Source organism: Hypanus sabinus, chromosome 7 (genome assembly GCF_030144855.1).
Source record: "Hypanus sabinus isolate sHypSab1 chromosome 7, sHypSab1.hap1, whole genome shotgun sequence".
In the NCBI taxonomy this organism is placed as follows: Eukaryota; Metazoa; Chordata; class Chondrichthyes; order Myliobatiformes; family Dasyatidae; genus Hypanus; species Hypanus sabinus.
This window is the reverse complement of record NC_082712.1, coordinates 132422555-132446835: the sequence shown is the minus strand read 5'-3', so window position 1 is coordinate 132446835 and position 24281 is coordinate 132422555. Positions and strand designations below refer to the sequence as shown.

Sequence of the window (24281 nt, the reverse complement as noted above, 5' to 3'; positions counted from 1 at the left end):
CTCCTCACTCGGTCGGTCGCTCCCTCCGGACTGTGACGGCCGCAGCCCCGGTACGGGAACAGATGCACCTGGCCAAGGCTGTCTAATGAGGCAATGAAGCCCTCAAAACTGCTTCGGTACCCTGAGTCCAAGCGCCCTGCACTTAAATACAAACCCGCTGAGTTTTTTTCCAGCATTAAAAATGTGAGCAAGTGGGTCAGCAGTTAAGTGCTGAGAGCCACGTAAACTAAATTGCGTAATAGACTGGACATAAGGAACCTGCTTCGAGTATCGCTGTATTCCTGTCGTGTTTACCCCCACCGTCGGCCAGTCCACAAGAATATTGTCAATATTAAACTGGTCCATGGTGCAAAAAAAGGATGGTGACCCCTGGTGTTCATACATTATTTCTACTTCTGGGTCGCGGGATCTTACTTCCGGTCTTTTTTGCCGCGGTGCGCATGCATGTAACAAATCGATTTGGAGTTGATCTTGCCTTTCACTAAGGCCAAGGTAGGGAACCTTGGGCTTCAAAAGGTTGGTAATCACTAATCTATGGAAAAGAATATAGTCGATGTTTCAGGCCGGGACCCATAGTATCTGTTTTCCATAGGTGCTGCCAGGCCTGCTGAGTTCCTCCAGCATTTTGTGTGTGTTGCTTGGATTTCCAGCATTTGCAGATTTTCTTTTGCTTGTGATTAGACTTTCCCTGGTCTTCACATTCCACTAGCCCAGTCACTACAGTTGACAGATCATTGTTTGAAATTTCAACACCTTCAAAGGTTTTGCTACAACCAAATTTTTCCCTCCCTTTTCAGTATTTCATGGGTTTTGTTCTCTTCACAACTCTGTAGTCCACTTTTCCATTCCCACCAGCCACTACCTTTTCCTTGAACAGTAGGTGTATCCTTCATATCTTCCCTTTGCACCATCCAGAAAACCGTCTTTCCGGATAAGGTAGAGATTCACTTGCACTTTTTCCTATCTGATGTAATATGCTTCAATGCAGAGGACAACAAATGTGCAAACATGGAAAACCAAAACCGAGTAAATGCTTAGTCTGTGGAAGACTGATGATCAGTTCACGGGGACAACCCATAGCTTCCTGATGTCTGCTACTTTAATTACTCAGCCTACTCCCCATTGGTGTGTCGTATCGTCTTTTAAGCTGAGATAGTGAAGCTTAATATAAGCTTTAGGAACAGCACTTCACCTACCATAATGCAAGCTTGTGGACTCAATTTTGAAATCTACCATTTCAGGTAACCTGCTTTTTAAAAAAAATCTATATCCATCTTCATTATTAGCCCACCTTCCCTTTTTCTTCTCTCTGGAGCGGAGAACTAAACTGAACATTCCGAGACTGTTTCAATGACTTTGTGGTTCGATGTGTTATATTCTGTGTTTTTTGCTCATATTTTGCCATTTATGTGATTTGGCTTTTTTGTGTGTTGGATGTTTGATATTTGCTTTTCACAGGTTCCATGGTGTTTTTTTTTTGTGTCTGTATGTGGGAAGATGAATCTCAGGATTGTATACTATACTGCACACATACTTTGATAATAAATGTACTCTGAATCACTGAATCTACAACATGCCCAGTTGAACCTGTTAGACTTGTTCTCTTGCTCTGCATTCTGCAACTCCCATATTCTCGTCTGTTCTTTTGTCTAAATTCTCACCCTCTATCAGCCTCCATTCACCCAAAGATCACATAACTTATCCCCAGCCACCTATTTTCACCCAATCAGTCACTGCCCTCCCCAACAACCCTGCAGCTACAAACTTCTTCTGTCCCCATTTTAGTTCTGAAAACCATATAACAATCACAGCACGGAAACAGGCCACCTTGGCCCTCCTAGTCCGTGCCGAACTCTTAATCTCACCTAGTCCCACCTACCCGCACTCAGCCCATAACCCTCCACTCCTTTCCTGTCCATATACCTATCCATTTTTACCTTAAATGACACAACTGAACTGGCCTCTACTACTTCTACAGGAAGCTCATTCCACACAGCTATCACTCTCTGAGTAAAGAAATACCCCCTCGTGTTTCCCTTAAACTTTTGCCCCCTAACTCTCAAATCGTGTCCTCTCGTTTGAATCTCCCCTAGTCTCAATGGAAACAGCCTATTCACGTCAACTCTATCTATCCCTCTCAAAATTTTAAATACCTCGATCAAATCCCCCCTCAACATTCTACGCTCCAATGAATAGAGACCTAACTTGTTCAACCTTTCTCTGTAACTTAAGTGCTGAAACCCAGGTAGCATCCTAGTAAATCGTCTCTGCACTCTCTCTAATTTATTGATATCTTTCCTATAATTCGGTGACCAGAACTGTACACAATATTCCAAATTTGGCCTTACCAATGCTTTGTACAATTTTAACATTACATCCCAACTTCTGTACTCAATGCTCTGATTTATAAAGGCCAGCATTCCAAAAGCCTTCTTCACCACCCTATCTACATTAGTCTCCACCTTCAGGGAACTATGCACTGTTATTCCTAGATCTCTCTGTTCCATTGCATTCCTCAATGCCCTACCATATACCCTGTATGTTCTATTTGGATTATTCCTGCCAAAATGTAGAACCTCACACTTCTCAGCATTAAACTCCATCTGCCAACGTTCAGCCCATTCTTCTAACTGGCATAAATCTCCCTGCAAGCTTTGAAAACCTACCTCATTATCCACAACACCTCCTACCTTAGTATCATCGGCATACTTACTAATCCAATTTACCACCCCATCATCCGGATCATTTATGTAAATTACAAACAACATCGGGCCCAAAACAGATCCCTGAGGCACCCCGCTAGTCACCGGCCTCCATCCCAATAAACAATTATCCACCACTACTCTCTGGCATCTCCCATCTAGCCACTGTTGAATCCATGTTATTACTCCAGCATTAATACCTAACGACTGAACATTCTTAACTAACCTTCCATGTGGAACTTTGTCAAAGGCCTTGCTGAAGTCCATATAGACTACATCCACTGCCTTACCCTCGTCAACATTCCTCATAACTTCTTCAAAAAATTCAATAAGGTTTGTCAAACATGACCTTCCACACACAAATCTATGCTGGCTACTCCTAATCAGATCCTGTCTATCCAGATAATTATAAATACTATCTCTAAGAATACTTTCCATTAATTTACCCACCACTGATGTCAAACTGACAGGTCTATAATTGCTAGGCTTATTTCTAGAACCCTTTTTAAACAATGGAACCACATGTGCAATACGCCAATCCTCCGGCACAATCCCCATTTCTAATGACATCTGAAAGATCTCCGTCAGAGCTCCTGCTATCTCTACACAAACTTCCCTCAAGGTCCTGGGGAATATCCTGTCAGGACCCAGAGATTTATCCACTTTTAAATTTCTTAAAAGCGCCAGTACTTCCACCTCTTTAATTGTCATAGGTTCCATAACTTTCTTACCTGTTTCCCACACCTTACACAATTAAATATCCTTCTCCTTAGTGAATATCGAAGAGAAGAAATTGTTCAAAATCTCTCCCATCTCCCTCGGCTCCACACATAGCTGACCACCCTGATTCTCTAAGGGACCAATTTTATCCCTCACTATCCATTTGCTTTTAATATAACTGTAGAAATCTTTCGGATTTACTTTCACCTTATTTGCCAAAACAACCTCGTATCTTCTTTTAGCTTTTCTAATCTCTTTCTTAAGATTCCTTTTACATTCTTTATATTCCTCGAGCAATTCCTTTACTCCATGCTGCCTATATCGATTGTAGACATCCCTCTTTTTCCGAACCAAGTTTCTAATATCCCTTGAAACCATGTGCTTTCAAACCTTTAATCTTTCCTTTCAACCTAACAGGAACTTAAAGATTCTGTACCCTAATAATTTCACCCTTAAATGACCTCCATTTCTCTATTACATCCTTCCCATAAAACAACTTGACCCAATCCACTCTCTCTAAATCCCTTCGCATCTCCTCAAAGTTAGCCTTTCTCCAATCAAAAATCTCAACTCTAGGTCCAGTCCTGTCCTTCTCCATAATTATATTGAAGCTAATGCTATTGTGATCACTGGACCCGAAGTGCTCCCCTACACATACATCTGTCAGCTGACCTATCGCATTCCCTAACAGGAGATCCAACACTGCCCCATCTCTAGTTGGTACTTCTATGTATTGTTGCAAAAAACTATCCTGCACACATTTCATAAACTCTAAACCATCCAGCCCTTTTACAGAATGAGCTTCCCAATCTATGCGTGGAAAATTAAAATCTCCCACAATCACCACCTTGTGTTTACTACAAATATCTGCTATCTTCTTACACATTTGCTCTTCCAACTCACGCTCCCCATTAGGTAGCCTATAATACACTCCTATCAGTGTTACTACACCTTTCCCATTCCTCAATTCCACCCAAATAGTCTCCCTAGAGGAGCTCTCTAATCTATCCTTCCAAGGTCAATCTATCCTTGGAAGGTCAATTCTTTTTCTCAGATGCAGCATGAACTGCTGAGTATTTCTGATTTTGTTCTACATTTCTATATTTAGTCTTCAGACATTCAGAAACAGTCCAAAAATAATGAAATAGTCACATCCCAATCTTTTAAAAATAAAAGACTACATAAACAGAAACAATAAAAAATTAAAGTAAATGAACTAAACTTATCTTCAGTTCTGCCAGTTATTTCCTTCTTTTGGAATGAACAGACATTATTTCTGTGCCCGATCTAACTGCAATTTTATTGTCTGCTGTTGGACACCGTAAAGGGTCACACACGTCATTATAGGATTCACAAATTTATGTCATGAAATTCCAGCAGCTGCCTGCATTTCCCTGCAGATTTTGGCCTATAATCTTACTGATCCACTGGAATTAGTTAAGATATTATGTTGATGAGCTGACTGCCAACAGTCCTCCATAAACAGCTTCCCAGTAATTGGCTTTGCCTAAGCTCATCTATCATTCTCTTTATCCACAAATTAACACAGAGCGTAGCCACCACAATAGATGTTTGTCCTAATTATTTGCAACTATATGAAATTAGCAAAAAGTAATCAAGAATAATATTTCAAAAGCTCTTATCACTGATGCTCCATCTAATTGTTATTAGTACAGAAAGCCAGGGATGTCACATTAACGTGTCTAATTTACCATGCTGCAACTTACTGTATATTTTATAACTCTCAAACAAATCATTGATAACCAATGATAGTCCTGCATGTGCAGAGTGATCAGCAAAATCTATGCTTCAATTTTCCCCAATAATGACCAATGTTAAAACTCTATCTTGTGCTCAAAAACTCCTTATTTGTAGACATCCGGACAGTGGCCATTTGACAATTTTCCCCTGCTGACAATGATGGAGATACCAATTAACTCTCCCCATCAAAGCTGCATTACTAACTCATTTATTGACAGGTTAAATGTAGTGAAATTTTTTGGATGTTGTAATTATTGCACCTTCCATCATCACCATGGATTCATAACATAGAAAAGAATGATGCACTATGGCATTGTACAACCAAACACAGAACTTGCTGTTGGAATAATGTTGGCATGTAAGGCTACATCCACGCTAGACTGGATAATTTTGAAAACACCGGTTTCACGTCAAAACAATAATCCACACTATGTGTTTTTAAAAATATCTCTGTCCACATTGAAACGGAGATTTCAGCGAATCTCCTCCTACTGCGCATGCGCAGGACACACCTACCGAAAACAAGTGACATGTTTGGTGTTAAATCTCGCTGTGAAAGACAGTGCATGTTTGTTCAGTTACAGACTAGAAAAACTTAAACGACAGGCAGCTGTTGGTTCTCGTGCAGGAAGATTTAATAGTAAAAAAATACAGAAGTGTATGGAGGCAACTGACAGGGAGTTCACAGACAGTATGACCTGGCTGACAACAAACATTGAAAAACCGACTAACTCTGTTGCATTAATAAAGCACCTTGTTAAATGTGTAAAACATGTGTGCATTAGTATTATCTTGTATTTCCATACAATGTTACATTAGGCTGTTACACATCTATTGTCAGAGAAGTATTTGCATAAATAGGTAAACCACCTTCATACAAGCTAGAACAGAAAACCAGGCGATGTAATTATACTTATTTATTCAGTAAGTTATGGGTCAAAATATTTGGTGAATACATTTCTAACTCTTCTGGTTTCAGTATCGTTGTCGTCTGTTCTGAAATTGTTAGGTTGCGTTCAAGAAAACAATGAAATGACGTGCTGCCGTCTGATAGCGTTTTCAGATTTCTCCGGTTACCCTATCCACACTGATCTGCCCAAGCAGTGTTTTCAAAAATACACACCCTGGAAAGCATTTCTGAAAAGCTCCGGTTTTGGAGGACGAAAACACTGTTTTAGTGTGGACGGAGGGTAAAAACGAAAAGGAAAAGCTTCAATTACAGATTTATCTGGTTTAATATCACTGACATATGTTGTGAAATTTGTTGTTCTGTGGCAGCATTATCATGCATTACGTACACAAAAGTCAAAGTTCAAAGTAAATTTATTATCAAAGTACATATATGCCCCCATATACAATCCTGAGATTCATTTTCTTGAGGGCATTCACAGTAAATCAAAAATAATAATGATGTAATAAATATTAAAAATAAGAGATGAGAAACATTGAAAGTGAGTCCTCAGGTTTTGGGAACAGTTCAGTGTTGGGGAGAGTGAAGATATCCCCTCTGTTCTAGAGCCTTGTGGTAGCAATGAAAAGAAAGGATGGTCTGGACGGTGGGGGTCCTTGATGATGGATGCTGCTTTCCTGCGACAGTGCTCCAAGTACGGTATATGTGCTTAACGGTGAGGAGGGAATTACCCATGATGGGCTGGGCTGTATCCATTACTTTTTGCAAACCTTTCTGTTCAAGAGCATTGGTGTTTCCATACCAAGCCATGATGCAACCTGTCAATATACTCTCCACAGCACATCTATAGAAGTTCGACAATATTTTATTACAAGCCGTAACTTTTCAAACTTCTACAAAAGACGTGTTTTCTTTGTAATGGCACTTACATGCTGGACCAAGAACAGTCCTCTGAAATTACATAATAACACAGAGGAATTTAAAGTTAATGACCTTCTCCACATCTAATCCCCTGATGAGCAAAGCAAACCAAATTTCCTCCTTCTGTAGTCAATAAACTGGTCCTTGGTCTTGCAAATACTGAGAGGTTGGTGTTGTGGTACAACTCAGCCAGATTTTTCTATCTTGTTCCTATATGCAGATTTGTTATTACTTTTGAATGTGGTGCTGTCAGCAAACTTAAATATGACATTGTGGGTGCACTTAGCCTTAGTCATAAGTATAAAGTGAGTAGAGCAGGGAGCTAAGCACACAGCCTTGCACCTGTGCTAATGGTGATTGTGGAGATGTTAACAGTCCAAACAGACTGGAATCTGTGGGTGAGGAAACTAAGGATCCAGTTACTCAGAGGTATTGAGGCCTAGGCTTTGGAGATTATTGATTAGTTTTGAGGGGATGATAATATTGAATGCTGAGCTGTAGTCAATGAAGAACATCCTGATGTATGCATCTTTGTTATCCAGTCGTTTAAGGGTTGAGTGAAGAGCCAGTGAAATGGCATCTGCTGTTGATCTGTTGTGACAGTAGGCAAATTGGAGCTGATCCAAGTTGTTCATCAAGCAAAAGTTGATGTGTTTTATCACCAAACTATCAAAGCTCTTCATCACAATGAAGTTCAAGTGGACAATAGTCATTGAGACAGGTTACCACATTCTTCTTAAGGCACCGGCATAAATGAAACCTGCTTGAAGCAACTAGTTATCGCAGACTGTCAAAGTGAGAGGTTAAAGATATCAGTGAACACTCCAGCCGAGGTCTACACAGTTCTTCAGAGCTCAGTCAGGTACTTTATTTAGACTGGATGTTTTTTGCAAGTGAGATGGCTTTTTAGAAGTCGTACTTGGACTTCTTGTACTGTTCTTGTTTGCCAGACCTGAACGCCACTGACCTGTCCCTCAGTAGATTATGGATCTATTGGTTCATCCAGGACTTCTGATTCGGGAAGACTCTGAACAATTTTGTGAAGACACATTCATCTATGACTGTTTTCATACTGTTGGATATTTGTTCAGATCCTCTAAGACCTTGAATATGGCCCAGTCCACCAACTTGAAGTAATTTTTCAGTAGCTGTTCTTGTCTTCCATGACCATGTATTTGTTATCCTTATAACAGGAGTCTTGCCTGTATGCAGGTAGAAGGAGAACAGCCAGATAGTCGGGGTTAACAAAATGTGGATCAAGGATGGGACAATAAGCATTTCTAACCATAACCAGTGGTCAAGTGTATTGGGACCCTTTGTGCTGTAGGTGACAACTTGATCATAACTTCAAACAAGTTATCAAGTTGACAGGAAAGCATAATCTATCAAGGACCCCCACCGTCCAGACCATCTTTTCTTTTCACTGCTACCATGAGGCTCTAGAACAGAGGGGATATCTTCAAACAAGTCTGATTGAAGATCCAACAATTATTCGAAAGACAATCGGGTCGGCTGCACTCAATACCTCGAGTACTTGCTTAATGATGTCCTTTGGCAGTATGTAAGCTATGGTCAGGATCACAGAGGAAAACTCTCCTGGTAAGTAGAACGGTTGGCACATGATCATTAGATGTTCTAGGTCAAGGGAACAAAAGTACCACAAGACTGCTATGTCCCAGCATCATGAAACACAGACCCACTTCCCACCAATCTTTTGCCTTCTTCAAATCAGCAGTCCGGTCCATCTGGTGTATTGAGAAGCTCTTGTTTCTTATACTGCATGACTTGAATAAGCCATACCTCCATGAAACATAGAACACAGCGATTACTCATTTCCCTCTGATACAGCAATTTTTCCTTTAGGTTCTCAAAATTGTTCTCCAGTGACAGGGCATTTGCTAACAAGCTACTCAGTAGAGTAACGATATTACACCCTGCCATTTCAGTCTGGCTTGGAGTCCTCACTCCCTCTCTTCTGGCCATGGCATTGTATCTTCAACTGCTTAAATGTGCAATATCTGCATTCCTGATTAAGACCAAAGTCCTTCAGAAGATCATGACATCGCTAGCTCGTGAAGATGGCTCTGAAGTATGTTCCTTAAAGGGAAATTACAGGCTGCAGATTGAAGTGGGTGTAGTTCAGAATATTTAGAAGTTCTGTAAGCTACTTGCAAAATGTTGCCTTGTTTCACCAGTGCCATCTTAGCACAAATTACAATAACCAAATAATGAGGTCATATTCATGGTACCAGGGAGGTACCATACTATTCTGAAATCTCACTCTTGACCACAGAAGTGGCTATCTATTCTGCTTACTAATAAATGCCCTGCTCATCTCTGCTCCTTCTCTCATCCTTACCATCCATCAGAGCCAGTTTAGGTGCCACAAATGTGGCTGCTGTTGCTTTCCTCTAAGAGGCCATCTCCCTAACATAATCCAAACAGCATATTTTAATTCTGACCACTCCATGGAAAATTTGTGAAAGAGCAAGTCATTTGTATTCACATTTGTCAGAAAGAACATCCAATTTGGATCCTCAGCTCATCTATTCGCAATACATCTTACAATAAAATGTACACCATTACACACAGCCACACTCTTTTTCTACTTTCTAAGTTTGTTCTGTTTTCCAAATGTACTCAATAATATTCTACCTAACATTCCCATCTCAGTTCTTCTCCATTTGAATCTACCCTCAGCTTCCAAACCAAGCAATCTTGTATCACAGATTTCAATTGTTTTGTGAACTGGATTCCCCTCTCTGGCCCTACCTTTATGAATTCCATGGTATATATGTTTAAAGATACATCGTAGCAAATCCAGTACTTTATAACTGCATTGGTGATAAGTGGCAGTATAGACAGTCCCTGAGCTACGAACGTCCGACTTACGAACAACTCATACTTACGAATGGAGGGAGAACACCATCCGCCATTTGAAGTCAGATTACGATGCTGTCCACCGTTTTAAGTCATTGCCGTTAACACTGTGTTGAGTGTGTAACTTTGTATTTGGCTTAAATATTTCTTAGCAAGATTCACCCTGACCTCCCCTTTTCCAGTCAGCACTGCCCCCACTTGTCCCATTTAACCTGTCTCAGTGCAGGTGGACTTTAGGACCCGGGGGAGCAGAGGACCCACGGCCTCTGCTGAATCTGCAGTTTTCTGTTCCCTTGACGGAAAACGATCGCAATTGAAAATGAAATGGAAATAATAAAGCGATCAGAAAGAGGTGAAACGCCATCACTGGAAAAGCATTAGGCTACAGTTGGTCAACAATCAGAACAATTTTGAAGGATATAGGTAAAGGATAAAGTGAGAATAATGGAGCATGTGAAAGGCCCTGCCCCAATGAAAGCTACAATTATTACTAAGCAATGCAGTAGCTTAATTATTGAAATACATAAGGTTCTTAAGTGTTTTATATGCATAGAAAGGTAAAATATATACGATATACTAAGATAAACTTTTGATTAACTTACGCTAAATAATATCGGATGCATGTGTTCTGACTTAAAGACGGACTCAGAAATGGAACTCGTTCGTAACCCAGGGACTGCCCGCAGTTCTATTCAGAAGCAGCTCAAGTGGACTCATTTGGCAGCAGAACTCTCAATGGATATGATTAAATAGTCCCAGCTCATCCTGATACAGCTAAAAAACATCTGCTCCCAAGGTCCGTACAGTCAACAAAGATATCTTAATGTGATTAAATGAACTATCGCTGCTTAAACTGGACAGAAACAATACCAACTCTGGATATACTCCTCCCTGGATACCACACAGGAAACATGGCTGCATATCAGGGATACTGATGTGTTTAAGGAAATGGGGCTTTAAGCTCCCAATACCGACTATCTTGCTGGCAAACATGCAGTCTCTGGTGAATAAAATTGATGATCTGAACTAGGGTGTTGAATCAGAGGGACATTAGGACCAGATGTATCCTTTGCTTCACTGAATCCTGGTTAACCCCTTCCATACTGGATGCAGCGATTTAGATCGACGGGTTTACTATACACTGTCAGAATAGATCTATAGAGTCACTCAAAAGCAGAGGTGGTGGAGGTATGCCTCATGATCAGCTCCTGTTGGTGCACAAATATATAAATGCTGTACCAATTCTGCTCACCAGACCTGGAGAATCTCACAGTTAAGTGCTGTCCATTTTACCTACCATGGGAGATTCCATGATCATTTTGCTAGCGGTATACATTCCCAATCAGGCTTTAGATGTTCTGAGCAACGGGATCAACGGTGCATGAAATAAAGCACGGTAACACCTTCACCGTCGTTTTGGGGGATTTTAACCAGGCCAGTCTGAAAAAAATCACTAAGCAATTACTAACAACAGATCACTTGTAATACCAGAGGAAACAACAGACTGGACCATTGTTACACCACCATCAGGAATACCTACCATGCTATTCTAGGTCCTCATCTCAGGAAATCTGAACACCTGGCTGTACTTCTACTCCCTGAGTATAGGCAGAGACTGAAGAATGCAGCACCAGTAGTGAGGACCAAGAAGAGACGAACAAGGGAAGCACAGGAGTGCTTACAGAACTGCCTTGAATCGGTGAGCTGGACTGTATTCAGGGATTCATCTTCAAATCCAGATGAGTATGCTGCAGTTGTTACCGACTTCATTAAAACCTGTGTGGATGAGTGTGTGCCTACAAAGACTTGCAGTTCATTCCCAAACCAAAAGTCGTGGATGAACCAGGAGGTACGTTATCTGCCAAAGGACAGATCTATGACATTGAAGTCTGGCGTCCCAAGTATGTACCAGAAAACCAGGTATGACTTACGAAGGGCAATTTCAAGGGCAAAAAGACAATTTTGAATGAGGTTGGAGGCAACATCAGATGTATGACAACTCTGGCAGGGTTTGCAAGACATTATTTCCCCTAGCACGAATGGCAGTGATGCTTCATTATCAGATGAACTCAACACGCTTTATGTCTGCTTTGAAAGGGAAAACATAACTACAGCTGTGAAGATCCCTGCTGCACCCAGTGAACCTGTCTCATAGGCCAATGTTAGCCTGATTTAAAAAGGATGAACCCTCATAAGGCTGAAGGCCCTTATGGAGTACCTGGTAAGACTCTAAAAACCTGTGCCAACCAACTGGCGAGAGTAAGCAAGGACATTTTCAACCTCTCACTGCTACGGGCAGAAGTTCCCACCTGCTTCAAAAAGGCAACAATATTAGTGCCTAAGAGGAATAAATTGAGCTGCCTTAATGACTATCACCCGGTAGCACTCACATCGACAATGATGAAATGCTATGAAACGTTGGCCATGACTAGACTGAACTCCTGCCTCAGCACGGAACTGGATCCACGGCATTTTGCCTTTCACTACGGTAGATCAATGACAGATGTAATCTCAATGGCTCTTCACACAGCCTTAGACCACTTGGACAACACAAGCATCTATGTCAGGATGCTGTTCATTGACAGCTCAGCACTTACTACCATCATTCCCACAAACCTGATTGAGAAGTTACAGAACCTGGGACTCTGTACTTCCCTCTGCAATTGGAACCTCAACTTTATAACCAGAAGACCACAATCTGAGCAGATTGGTGATAATATCTGCTCCTTGCTGACATTCAACATTGGTGCACCTCAGGGGTGAGTGCTTAGCCACACTGTGTGGCTAGGCATAGCTCCAATACCATCTATAAATTTGTTGTTGATACAACCATTGTTGGTAGAATCTCAGGTGGAGACGAGAGGACATACATGAGTGAGATGTGCCAACTGGTGGAGTGGTGTAGCAGCAAGAACCTTGCACTCAACGTCAGTAAGACAAAAGATCTGATTGTGGACTTTAGGAAGGGTATGACGAAGGAGCACATACCAACCCCCTAGAGGGATCAGAAGTGGAGGGAGTGAGCAGTCTCAAGTTCCTGGGTGTCAAGATCTCTGAGGACCTAACCTGGTCCCAACATTTTGATGCAGTTATAAAGAAGGCAAGACATTGACTATACTTCATTAGGAGTTTGAAGAGATTCGGTATGCCAACCAAAACACTCAAAAACTTCTAGAGACGTACCGTGGAGAGCATTCTGACAGGCTGCATCACTAACTGGTTTAGGGGAGGGCTACTGCACAGGATCGAAAGAAGCTGCAGAAGGTCGCAAATTTAGCCGGCTCTATCTTGGGTACTAGCCTAGGACACCTTCAAAGAGCGGTGTCCCAGAAAGACAGTGTCCATTATTAAGAACCCCCAGCACCCAGGGCATGCCCTTTTCTCATTGTTACCATCAGGTAGGAGGTATAGAAACCTGAAGGCACACACTCAGCGATTAAGGAACAGCATCTTCCCCTCTGCCATCTAATTCCTAAATGGACATTGAACCTGTGAACACTACCTCACTTTTAAAATATATATTATCTCAGTTTTTGCACAATCTTAAATCTATTCAATACAGATGTCCCCCGATTTTCGAATGTTCGCTTTACAACAACTCGCTGTTACGAAAGACCTACATTAGTACCTGTTTTCGCTAACCAGAGGATTTTCGCTTCTACGAAGAAAAGACGCCCGCTTTATATGTGTGTTTACCCCGAGAAAGACTACAATGACTGTGAAGCCTTGTGTGGACTGTTGTTTGTGCATGTGTAGGCATGTATGTGCATATGTGTGTACATGCCAATTTTTTCTCTACAATATTTCTACTTTATATAGGGTGTATATATATCATATCATTCCTGCTTTTACTATATGTTAGTGTTATTTTAGGTTTTATGTGTTATTTGGTACGATTTGGTAGGTTATTTTTTGGGTCTGGGAACACAAAAGTTTTTCCCATATAAATTAATGGTAATTGCTTCTTCACTTTACGACATTTCGGCTTACAAACGGTTTCGTAGGGATGCTCTACTTTCGGATAGTGGGGGAAACCTGTATATGTTTACTGTAATCGATTTATTATAACTTTTTTCTTCTTTTATATGTATTGCATTGAACTGCTGTTGCTTTGTTAATAAATTCCACAACACATACCGGTGATAATAAACCTGATTTGCATTTAAGCAGTTCAGTGCAGGAAAACCTCACATCTCCAAGTATGTGTAGTCAGAAGAGGTTTGAACTGATGCTTCAGAAGTTGAAGCCTTATATCTTTCTGTGGTCTACCACTGGACTCTAAGTTCTCCAGCATCTCACTGATGTCTGATTCCCCAGTGTATGATCTGACAGAGAATTGCAGAGACCATTTATTGCAGCGAGAATTATATAGCTGTAAGGGAGTTCATCATCAGATTGCAAGAAAGGGGTTGAATAACATTTCAAATTGGTGTCCTTCATCCGACCCTGGTCACATCTGAAATTCACCTAAAAATTATTAATAACCCTTCCCTTTTCTCTTTTAAGAATAGCACCATTCATTGTTTTTATTTACTTCATAATTACTTACCAGGTCACGGCCAAAGGCTTGAGAGAGAATCATCTCCTGTTCCAATTTCTTCTTAATATATTCAGCAGATAGAACCATTCCCTGTTAGGAGACCAACATTCTTATAAAAATAAATAGTACAATCTGAAATAACAGAAAATCCTTGATTTGACTGATAACAATAAGTGGTAAAAATTAGTAAATGAAGAAAATGAATCAATTAAATCTACATTCAAATCTAAACTGCATGACTCAGACCTTCCTATTTTCATTATCATTATATTTCTATAAAAGGAAAGTCAGTGAGATCCTGCTATTGCAACACCTGATCAGGAAAGGGCATGTTTTGTGATAGCTGATAATTCCATCTCATTTATTTATTTTTTAATTGAGATACACTGTAGAATAGGTTCTTCCAGCACTTCAAACCATACCACATGCAACCCCCCCCCACCCCACTAATTTAACCCAAGCATAGCCATGGGACAATTTACAATGACCAATTAATCTACCAATCAGAATGCCTTTGGATTGTGGAAGGAAACTGGAGCACCCGGAGGAAATCCATGGGGTCATGGGGAGAATGTACAAACTCTGTCCAGACAGCGACAGGAATTGAACTCAAGTCGCAGGTATTATAAAGTGTTGTGCTAACCACTACCTTGCCACATAAGAGAAGAATCAGTTGGACTATTCAAATAAACTTTTATTCACATATCTTGTTTGTTTTTTGGAGAGTGACTGGTACTCTTTACTAGCCATGTTGGGATCAGACCTTAATTGGTAAATGAGGCTCCCTCATTAGCAAACCAGCAAACTGACATCTAATTTTAATCCAGCAGCAAAATTGTATGTGAATGTTTATCAATAATGACTTTTTGACAATTTACTCCTTATGATGATTATTTCAACCACTTTAGAAATATCTATAATAGCAGCAAACTACACACATATGGTACACTCTCCCCTGACTGTCCCCCTTGCTTAGCAGGTTGTTTACATGTATCTATTGGCTTTCAATATCTGTCATGTGTGGAAATTTATGTGGTGATCCTGAATTCTTTATGAATTTGCAACTTAGTAAAATGCAATGTTAACAAAAAGGAGTCTATGAAATCCTAAGGTGCTTTTCTGGTTTGGGTGAGAAAACTTAAGACTGTTTGTGTTCTCTAGCAACAAACTATTTTCTTTGATAACAGGTAATTTGTTTTATGGCCAGAGGGGATGTTTCAATAATAGGATAAAACAAGATGTCAAATGTGAGAATAAGATACAGAAGAAGATAACAGAGGAATGTAATGTTCTTTGTGGAAAAGAAAATATAAAATATTTTGATTGAAACAGATCAGAGTGATATATCCAGATGAAACTTGGCTGGAAGTACACCTCCCTTTTCAAGTAATAAGCACAACAATAATGTGATCCACTCAATCTGTTGTAGTTCATTTCTTTATATTGGAAGTCCCAGCTGAATGGTACATGACACATATCAAGCTATTGGCAACGAGAAAGATTATAAAGATAGGGAACGTGAGGATTATTCTTTCAGAGTTGCAGCCTGCAGAATGTTTACTTCTCTAACGTAAAGTTTAATGTAACACACAAAATACCAGAGGAGCTCAGCAGGTCACACAATATCTACAGAAAGAAATGACCTGTCAATGTTTCGGGCCAAGACTCTTCATCAGGACTCAATAAAGGTTTAATGATTCTCTAAGGAAAGTGGATCGCAAGGTAAGAGGCACGTATTTCCAAATGGGTGCATTTTAGTGAATTAGAGTTAAAATTTATCCTGAATAGCAGTGAATTATGAGAAGTTGCTCTTTGAAAACAATAACCCTTACTATGTGGTCTAAATGTTCAGCAACAAATGTTACTCTGTTTCTCAAATTAATCACTGTACAACAAATGGTACACAATTTTAATTGGTAATTTGAAATACATGTATTTTTCAACCATAAGCAAAAAAGTAAAGAAAATGCTTCTAAATACCAACGAATAGAAGAAGAAAACAAACTTTAAAAAACATCTTTATGTTTGTAAAATAGGAATGAAAATACAGTAAAAGCAAATTACAAAAACGGAAGTGCACAGAACAATACAGCACAGGAACAAGTCTTTTGGCCCACAATGTGATGCTGAGCTAATTAAATTAGTAATCAAATGCTCAGCTAAACTGATTCTTCAGTTGACAAAATGTCCAGATGTTTTCCTTTTCCTGTGCATTCTTGTGCTTACCAATGAGCTTTGTGAATACCCAACTGCCTCCAGCACCATCCCAAGCAGGGTATTTATTCCAGTCACTTACCACTTTATGCATATAAAATTAAAATTTTGCTCTGCATATCTCCTTTGAACTTATCCCTCGCACATAAATAAATGCCCTCTGGTATTAGACATTTCAACTCTGGACAAAAAAGATACTTGCTGTCTGCTCTATGATTCTCAACCTGAGACACTTTTATCAGATCCCCTCACTAAATAATACGTGCAAACTGCTGGAGGAACACAACATGGGCAGCATCTATGGAAATGAATGAACAGTCAACAAATATGTAAAAATCTGCAGGAGCAATATACATAAAATGGAGGAAGTACTCAACAGGCCAGATAGCATCAATGGAAAAGAGCGAACAGTCAAAGTTTTGGGCCAAGATTCTTCATCAGGACTAGAAAGAAAGGGGAAAGGCGCCAGAATATAAAGGTGGGCAGACAGGTAGGAAGACCAGCTAGAAGGTGTAGGTGAAGTCACGTGGATGCAAAAGCTAAAGGGCTAGAGAAGAAGGAATCTGATAGGAGAATAGAATGGACCATGGAATAGATTTTCTCTTGTCCTCACCTACCACCTCATGAGTATCTGCATTCAACACATCATTCTCCACAACTGCTGCCACCTTTAATGGGAACTTACAACCAAGTGCATCTTTCTCTCTCCTCCCCCCATCCCACTCCCTGCTTTCTGCAGGGATCTCTTCCCCTGTGATTCTTGTCCATTCATCCCTCCCCACTAATCCCTTTCTTGGCACATATCCCTGCAAATGACAGTAATACTACACCTGTCTATTTACTTCCTCGTTTACTTCCATTCAGAGCCCCAGTCTTTTCAAGTGAAGAAACACTTCACCTGCAAATCTGTTGGGGTCATCTATTGTATCTAGTACTCCCAATGCAGCCTCCTCTACAATGGTGAGACCTGACGTAAGATCAGTGACTGCTTTGTTGAGCATCTCCACTCCACCCATGAATAGTGGAATTTCTTAGTAAGCAACCATTTTAATTGCTAAGCCCATTCCTGTTCTGACATGTTATTACATGGCCTCCTCTTTTGCCAAGATGAGGTTACTCTCAGGGTGAAGGAATAACATTCATATTCCATTTAGGTAGCCTGATGCCATGAACACTTATTTCTCCTTCTGGTAATTTTCTTCCCACTCCCCCTTCCCCTTCTTCTATTCCCCACACTGGCCTCTTATCCTCACCTGTTTATCACCTCCTTTTGGTGCTTTTCCTTCTTCTCCAGCCCTTTACCTTTATCACCCACCTGGCTTCACCTTTAAGCTAGTCCTCCTTCCCCTGCACCATATTTTTATTCTGGTGTCTTCCTCTTCCTTTTCCAGTCCCAATGATGGGTCTTGGCCCGACATGTCAACTGTTTATTAATTTCTATAGATGCTGCCTAACCTGCTGAGTTACTCCAGTTACTTTGGATTTCCAGCATCTGTAGAGTGTCATGTTTAAGATCTCTCCTGTTCAACCTTTGGTGCTCCAGAAAAAAGCAATCCAAGTTTGACCCCTCCTTATTATTAGGTAGCATCCTGGTAAAGCTCTTCTGAACCCTCAACATTCTTCCTATAATGGGCCGACCAGAACTGAATGCAATATTGCATCTGCAGCCTAACTAGTGTCTTACAAAACTGCAACATAACTTCCCAACTGTTGAACTCAATTTCTTGACTAACAAATGTAAGCATGCCACATGCTGCCTTTACCATTCCATCTACCCTTGTAGCCACTTTCAGAGAGAAAGGTAATGAAGTCAATGATCTGAAATAAAGCTTGCAAAGCGTCTGAAATATATTTTCAGATATGGCATTGCAACTAGAAGATTTATGTATTTAAAATTCATTTAAATGTTTTTAATAAAGTACATTTAAATGAAAAAAGACAGTCAAAATGTGAAAGTAAAAAAAAACATTTAACTTGCAGAGTGATAAAGGATAAATGTTTGTATGGCAAAGGATGCTATGCAATTTGCATAATTAACAAAATATATTATCCAAGTATTAAAAGTCAGGTATTTTCTTCATGGCTAAATGAAGGACAAGACAAAAATTCTATTCACCTTATGACCAAGCCATGTTCCATGATGCCCCTCAACTGGTAATCGTTCAGCATCTCCAGTCAAATCGGTCAGAGCATCCTGTCAGCAGAATTAGATCACTTCAGAATAGATATAAACCTCAGAATTCCAGATTGAAGTCATTACACCATGCAAAGGCAGAGTAACATTTTGAAATTAACAGCTAGTCTTTGCTAAATTTTTTCTCTTCCTTTATTTCTTTCCCTTTACTTCCTTGGGTTTTGTTATGAGGTTCAGGTAGATTGCAATTTCTTTACCCACATAATCAACATATTTCGTTACAATCAACCTTGATTCTCTTCTCAGATGAATAGAAGAAATAGTGTAAGGAGGGTGGATGTTGGAGTTGTTACATACAGCAAAATATATTTCTTTATACATTTATGACATAATCATCTCTACTTAAGCATTGTTCTTTACAAAAGATTGCAATGAGAATGTTAACATATTTTGTTTTAAATTGTTTGCATATATTCATTAGTTTCCTGAGCTTATCTGGCTACACAGAAGTGTGGACAAACAGCTGTATGTAGAAATGTGTGTATACATATCAGGTCACATATGTGGCAGTGCAAGCCTGTCAGGCTGTTACTTCTGAGTAGTATGTTGTCTGGAAAATGTTATCTTCATGTATCTAACTTAGAAGCATGTAACTCAGCATTCCTGTTTAGGTTATACAAAAGTGTGTTTTCTTCTGCACCTCTCAATACATTTTAAGTTGTGTAACAGAATGGGTTTGTATATCTAGGATGGGAGCTTTTATGTACTTCCCAACTGTGTGCTTGTGTCTGGGCAAACACTGTAAAAATAAAAGTCTCAAAATGTACAAACTTAAAATATTTTTGTGCAAATGATCTTTTTGTATGATAATAAATTATTTAAGTATTAAAAGTTAGAAGATAACTATTCTTATGACCCTGAAGAATTACGTGAGAACCTAGGCTTTCTGAGTAACTCAATCTTAGTAATTAACTGAAAACTTAGAATACCTATAATTCCTCACCTTAGGTGAAAGGGTCCCCCGAATACTAATCACCACCTTTTTCTTCATGTGATCTACGGCAACAAAGAATGGTGTCTCAAACACCTAAAGAGAATAAAATTAATATACTACCAATGAACCGTTTTGTCACAAACTGAAAATCAAAGAAATTAAGAGATTTCCCAAAAAACTCCTAGATGAGTTTAAAACAACTAATTAATATTTTGTACATCTAATGACTTTTAAGGTCTGATTTACTTGTTCATTCCATGAAGTTAATCTCCTTCAAAAATAGGAGAAAAGCTTTTTTGTAGTAAACTACTTCATTTACAAGATATTTGTTTGTTTAAAATATATAAGATGTCCTTTCTAAGTTTCAAATAAGTGATCCTACATATTTTCCAACCTACAACATCATTATTATATTAAAATGAAGGGCCTTCATGGAGGTTCCTATTCTAATTCTAGTTTTCAATTTACAATCATACCTTGTCTGAATCATGTTTACAGAAACAAGCACAGCTACAAAGCCAAGAACATATGATTCTGATACTTCAGGGCAGCATCAAAGTCTTGCATTATCACATAGCTATCTTTTGGATTAGATATTAAATATTCTGTTGATGTAAATTTTGTAGACCACATGACATTAGAGCTTTTGAGTTCTTCTGGTATCATGGCCTGTTTCTACAGTAACAGCACCAAAAATAAGCTCTCTAATGATTTGTTTGTTTTACCATCTTTTTAAATGCATTACCCCCTCCTGGGGCACAGCTCACCAGAGTCCTCTGTTCTGGGTTGATTGGCCCTGTGGCTTCTGCTTTCACCACATGACTTTATACACCTTCTGGGTGAAGAGCCTTCCTCTCCCAGAGATGAGGTCTTTGAGGCTTCTGTTAGTGTTTCTGAAAACCTGGGTTTTTACAGGATTGGGTTGCTAATCTCAAACCCAATTGTTTTACCATGCTGTGTACAAATTAGCTGCCACATCTGTCAACATAACAAAAGAAGTTCACAGATAAAGAAGTGATCTTGTGAAGATGTGCATGTGTCATATATAAACAACTTCTTGCTTTTCTAAGGCCTCAGCATTCCATATTTCTCATATTTAGGAATCACCTTTTCTTTTCCAGATATAAATCTGAACATGATTAAATTATTAAAACTTGTTTTACAGTTTGCCTTCACTTTTTGTCTCTTCAATTTTCCTGGTATGTTGCACTATAGACCTTACACCATTTTTCATCAATAAGACAAAAAAAAATTTGAATGTGATTTTGGACACAATTGTCAGAATATCTAGGTTTTCTACTTGAAATGATATTACACCTATATACCATTACAACTCCAATAATCTGGTAAACTCGGGACTTTGGTGCGGGACTAGCAGATTTTTCAGACTTTTGGATGACTTTTGTACTATTATTCATCACATTTCAAATTACTATACATACAGTAGACTGATCCCTTTGTAAAATATTAAAAGTTGTAAACGGCAGAAAATAGAGCATCCATTATTTATTAATATGAAAATGCTATGATTTGAAGAATAATAAAATAGAAAATTCAATAGATGAACATATAACAATACCATGCTGATCAAGAGTATTTGGATGAGTAGTAATATGACTTTCCACTGTAATGTATGATTAAGAGACAAGTGTTCAAACTTCAAGTGACAACCAAGAATTGTGATCAAATAAAATCTCATATACAATATATACCTGACCCACTAATGTCCTTCCAGGTTAGAAACCTACTTTTGTTTACCAGCCCTTTCTTTTTGTCGTTGATTAGTTATCTCTTATGGCCTCTCCATAATTGCCTTTGAACTGCAAAGTTCAATAAGAATGAGATTTCATTCCCTGAAGGACGTTACTGAACCAGATGGATTTTTATGACAATCGTTCATTTTGCAGCTATTATTATTATTGATTCTGGCTTACTGCCTTAAATTCCAGATTTTATTTTGATTATTGCAATTTAAATTGTGTAGTGGTAGAGGGAGATTAAAATGTATATTTCTAGATCAATGGTCCAGATTTCCAGCTTCTAGTCCAGTAACTTAAAAATTACACTACCCTACCCATTGCTGTATGTACATCACTCCAGGCCTACAATAATTTTGTTGATTGCTCTCAAAGTGAAGCAAGCCACAGTAAGTAAATTAAGAAATGGCTAATTAAAGCTGGGCTTGACATCCTATGAATGGAATACAAAGGATACCATGACAGCTATAAATGGAAAACTGTTTAAAAGTGGTTATTTCTGCCTCATGTGGGAAAATTACTAATCATACAAAAGATACTTATAAGGTTTTATGTGACATTAGTTGACTGTCATAGAAAAACAAATGCCCAAGCTATTTGGAATACGAGAAAGAAAATCAAGCTGAGGATAGGTTTGTACTATCACTCTCCAGAGAAGGCTAAGGGGTCAAGCCTGTCTCCAAGTCTTGAGCACATAATCTAGGGTGTCACTTCAATTCAGTACTAAAAAAAAGATGTACTTTGAAGGTGCCATGTTATGGATGAGATGTTGAATCAAGGTGCCACTTGCCCTCTCAGGGAAAGACAAAAGATCCAGTTGTATTAGTAGAAGTGGAGAGCAGTGATGCTTCTCCCCAGTTTCATGGCCAATCTACACAATTAGTATGAAGTGACGTACCGCATCATGGCAAGAAGTATATACGATGTCTACTGATGAAAAATTCTCATCCAGAAAGTGACGTTTGATGGCAATGACATTGCAGTTGCAACAGTTGTCTTCCTCAACTGTCACACTTGGCACATACCTGGGTCGCAAAGGATGACAGAAACAGCAACACCTGGTAATGGAAGACAATGATGTATTAAAAGTTAATTAATCATGAGTTACTGTACCTACTTTTCAGTTGCATACCTGCTATTGAACTATTAGAACATCCTGGTACTCAGCAGTCACACAAGTATGCTCATAGTCTTTAGTGATGTGTGCAGGACAATCATGTACAATTTCCCAATGCTTGGTGGCACTAACAGAAGAACGATTATGCATCTGTTTCAGACCAAACAACTAGGCTTTAGAGCATATTCACTTCGGGTTAACATTCGAAAGCACAGAGTAAATGATTTCTAACTTCCGCATTGTACATTGGGCTCTATGCTTCCCTCAGTACATACAAGAAAATAATCTTGCATAAATGCAGCTTTTTCAAAGCACATTCAAATACTGATATTCAAACAAGTTTGCTAATCTTTGTGCATTTGTTCACAACTCTTAATGCTGATATTCATCCAAAATAATTAAATATAAACATTCCGATCTTCCCAATGTATCACACAGTCACCTTCACATTTCACACTAGCTGTCTTCCACATTGGCAATAAAATGTTGATCTTAAATTGTAAGTTATCTTGCATGTTATTAAAATCCAAAATCTTATGGGATTTATACTGATTCTCATCAGCATCTTAAATAGGACTTGCATTCTTGTTCCTTGTCAACTTTTGTTTTTAAATTGTGCTATTCTTAAAACTGTCAAAACACCTGTTGACTGTAAGCTATATATTAAAAATATTAGTGGTAGCAGTTGAGATATCCCAAGCAACTGAGAGAAAGCAGCAAGATTAACAGAGTGTAAAACAGATCAAGAAACATCAACAGGAAGAGGACTCTGGCTAAGGAAAGGAATAAAAAAATTAAAAGGAATAATGATGGTAAAATAATTAGGACAAATTAAATAGGAGAGTAAAAAGGACAGTAGCATTGGGAATGGAACATTAAGTAGAGAATCAGCCTTAGAACATAAGCTACTTTTTTTTCCATTTCCATACCTCACCGAAAGTGAGATGATAACTGATGAAAGGTAATCTGCTTCTATTTTGTTAGCTTAAGCACATTTAGGTACACTATTTGAACAATCATGAAACAACATAATGGTTCAAAAAGCAGGTTACATTATTTAGTATTTATTAAATTAAGTTAATCACATTTATAAAATAAGTTTTACTCACGAGCATGAGCTGGCCAGTTTGCAGATTCCACAGGTTGGGTTTCGCATTAAGTACAAGGGCCAGCCGTAAGCAGCCAGTGCAAAGTGCATGTAGTAGCATACCTCCTTATACATGTGCATTTCTTGCTAAAAAAAATAATAAAATGACTGTCTCAAAAACTAAGAAGTATTTTTATATAAATAACAATATAACCATCTAACAATTACAACATGGAAACAGGCCATCTTGGTTCTTCTAGTCTGTGTCGAACACTTACTCTCATCTAGTCCCATCGACCTGCACTCAGCCCATAACCCGCCATTCCTTTCCTGTCCATAATATAACCATATAACAATTAAACATATACAAACCCCATTTCCAGAAAAGTTGGGATATTTTCCAAAATGCAATAAAAACAAAAATCTGTGATATGTTAATTCACGTGAACCCTTATTTAACTGACAAAAATACAAAGAAAAGATTTTCAATAGTTTTACTGACCAACTTAATTGTATTTTGTAAATATACACAAATTTAGAACTT

General features: G+C 38.9%; 1 protein-coding gene across 2 annotated transcripts in view; it reads right to left on the bottom strand.

Annotated features, from left to right (window-relative positions):
- dagla (diacylglycerol lipase, alpha) overlaps positions 1–24281 on the bottom strand; it is a 370588-nt gene that overhangs the window by 53354 nt on the left and 292953 nt on the right. For both annotated transcript variants that reach the window (XM_059975669.1, XM_059975670.1), the window contains 5 exons: positions 23760–23884; positions 22432–22591; positions 19786–19869; positions 18765–18842; positions 14444–14524 (listed from right to left, as the gene is read on the bottom strand). In XM_059975669.1, the coding sequence (XP_059831652.1) occupies positions 14444–14524; positions 18765–18842; positions 19786–19869; positions 22432–22591; positions 23760–23884 (528 nt within the window). The remainder of the gene's footprint in view (positions 1–14443; positions 14525–18764; positions 18843–19785; positions 19870–22431; positions 22592–23759; positions 23885–24281) is intronic.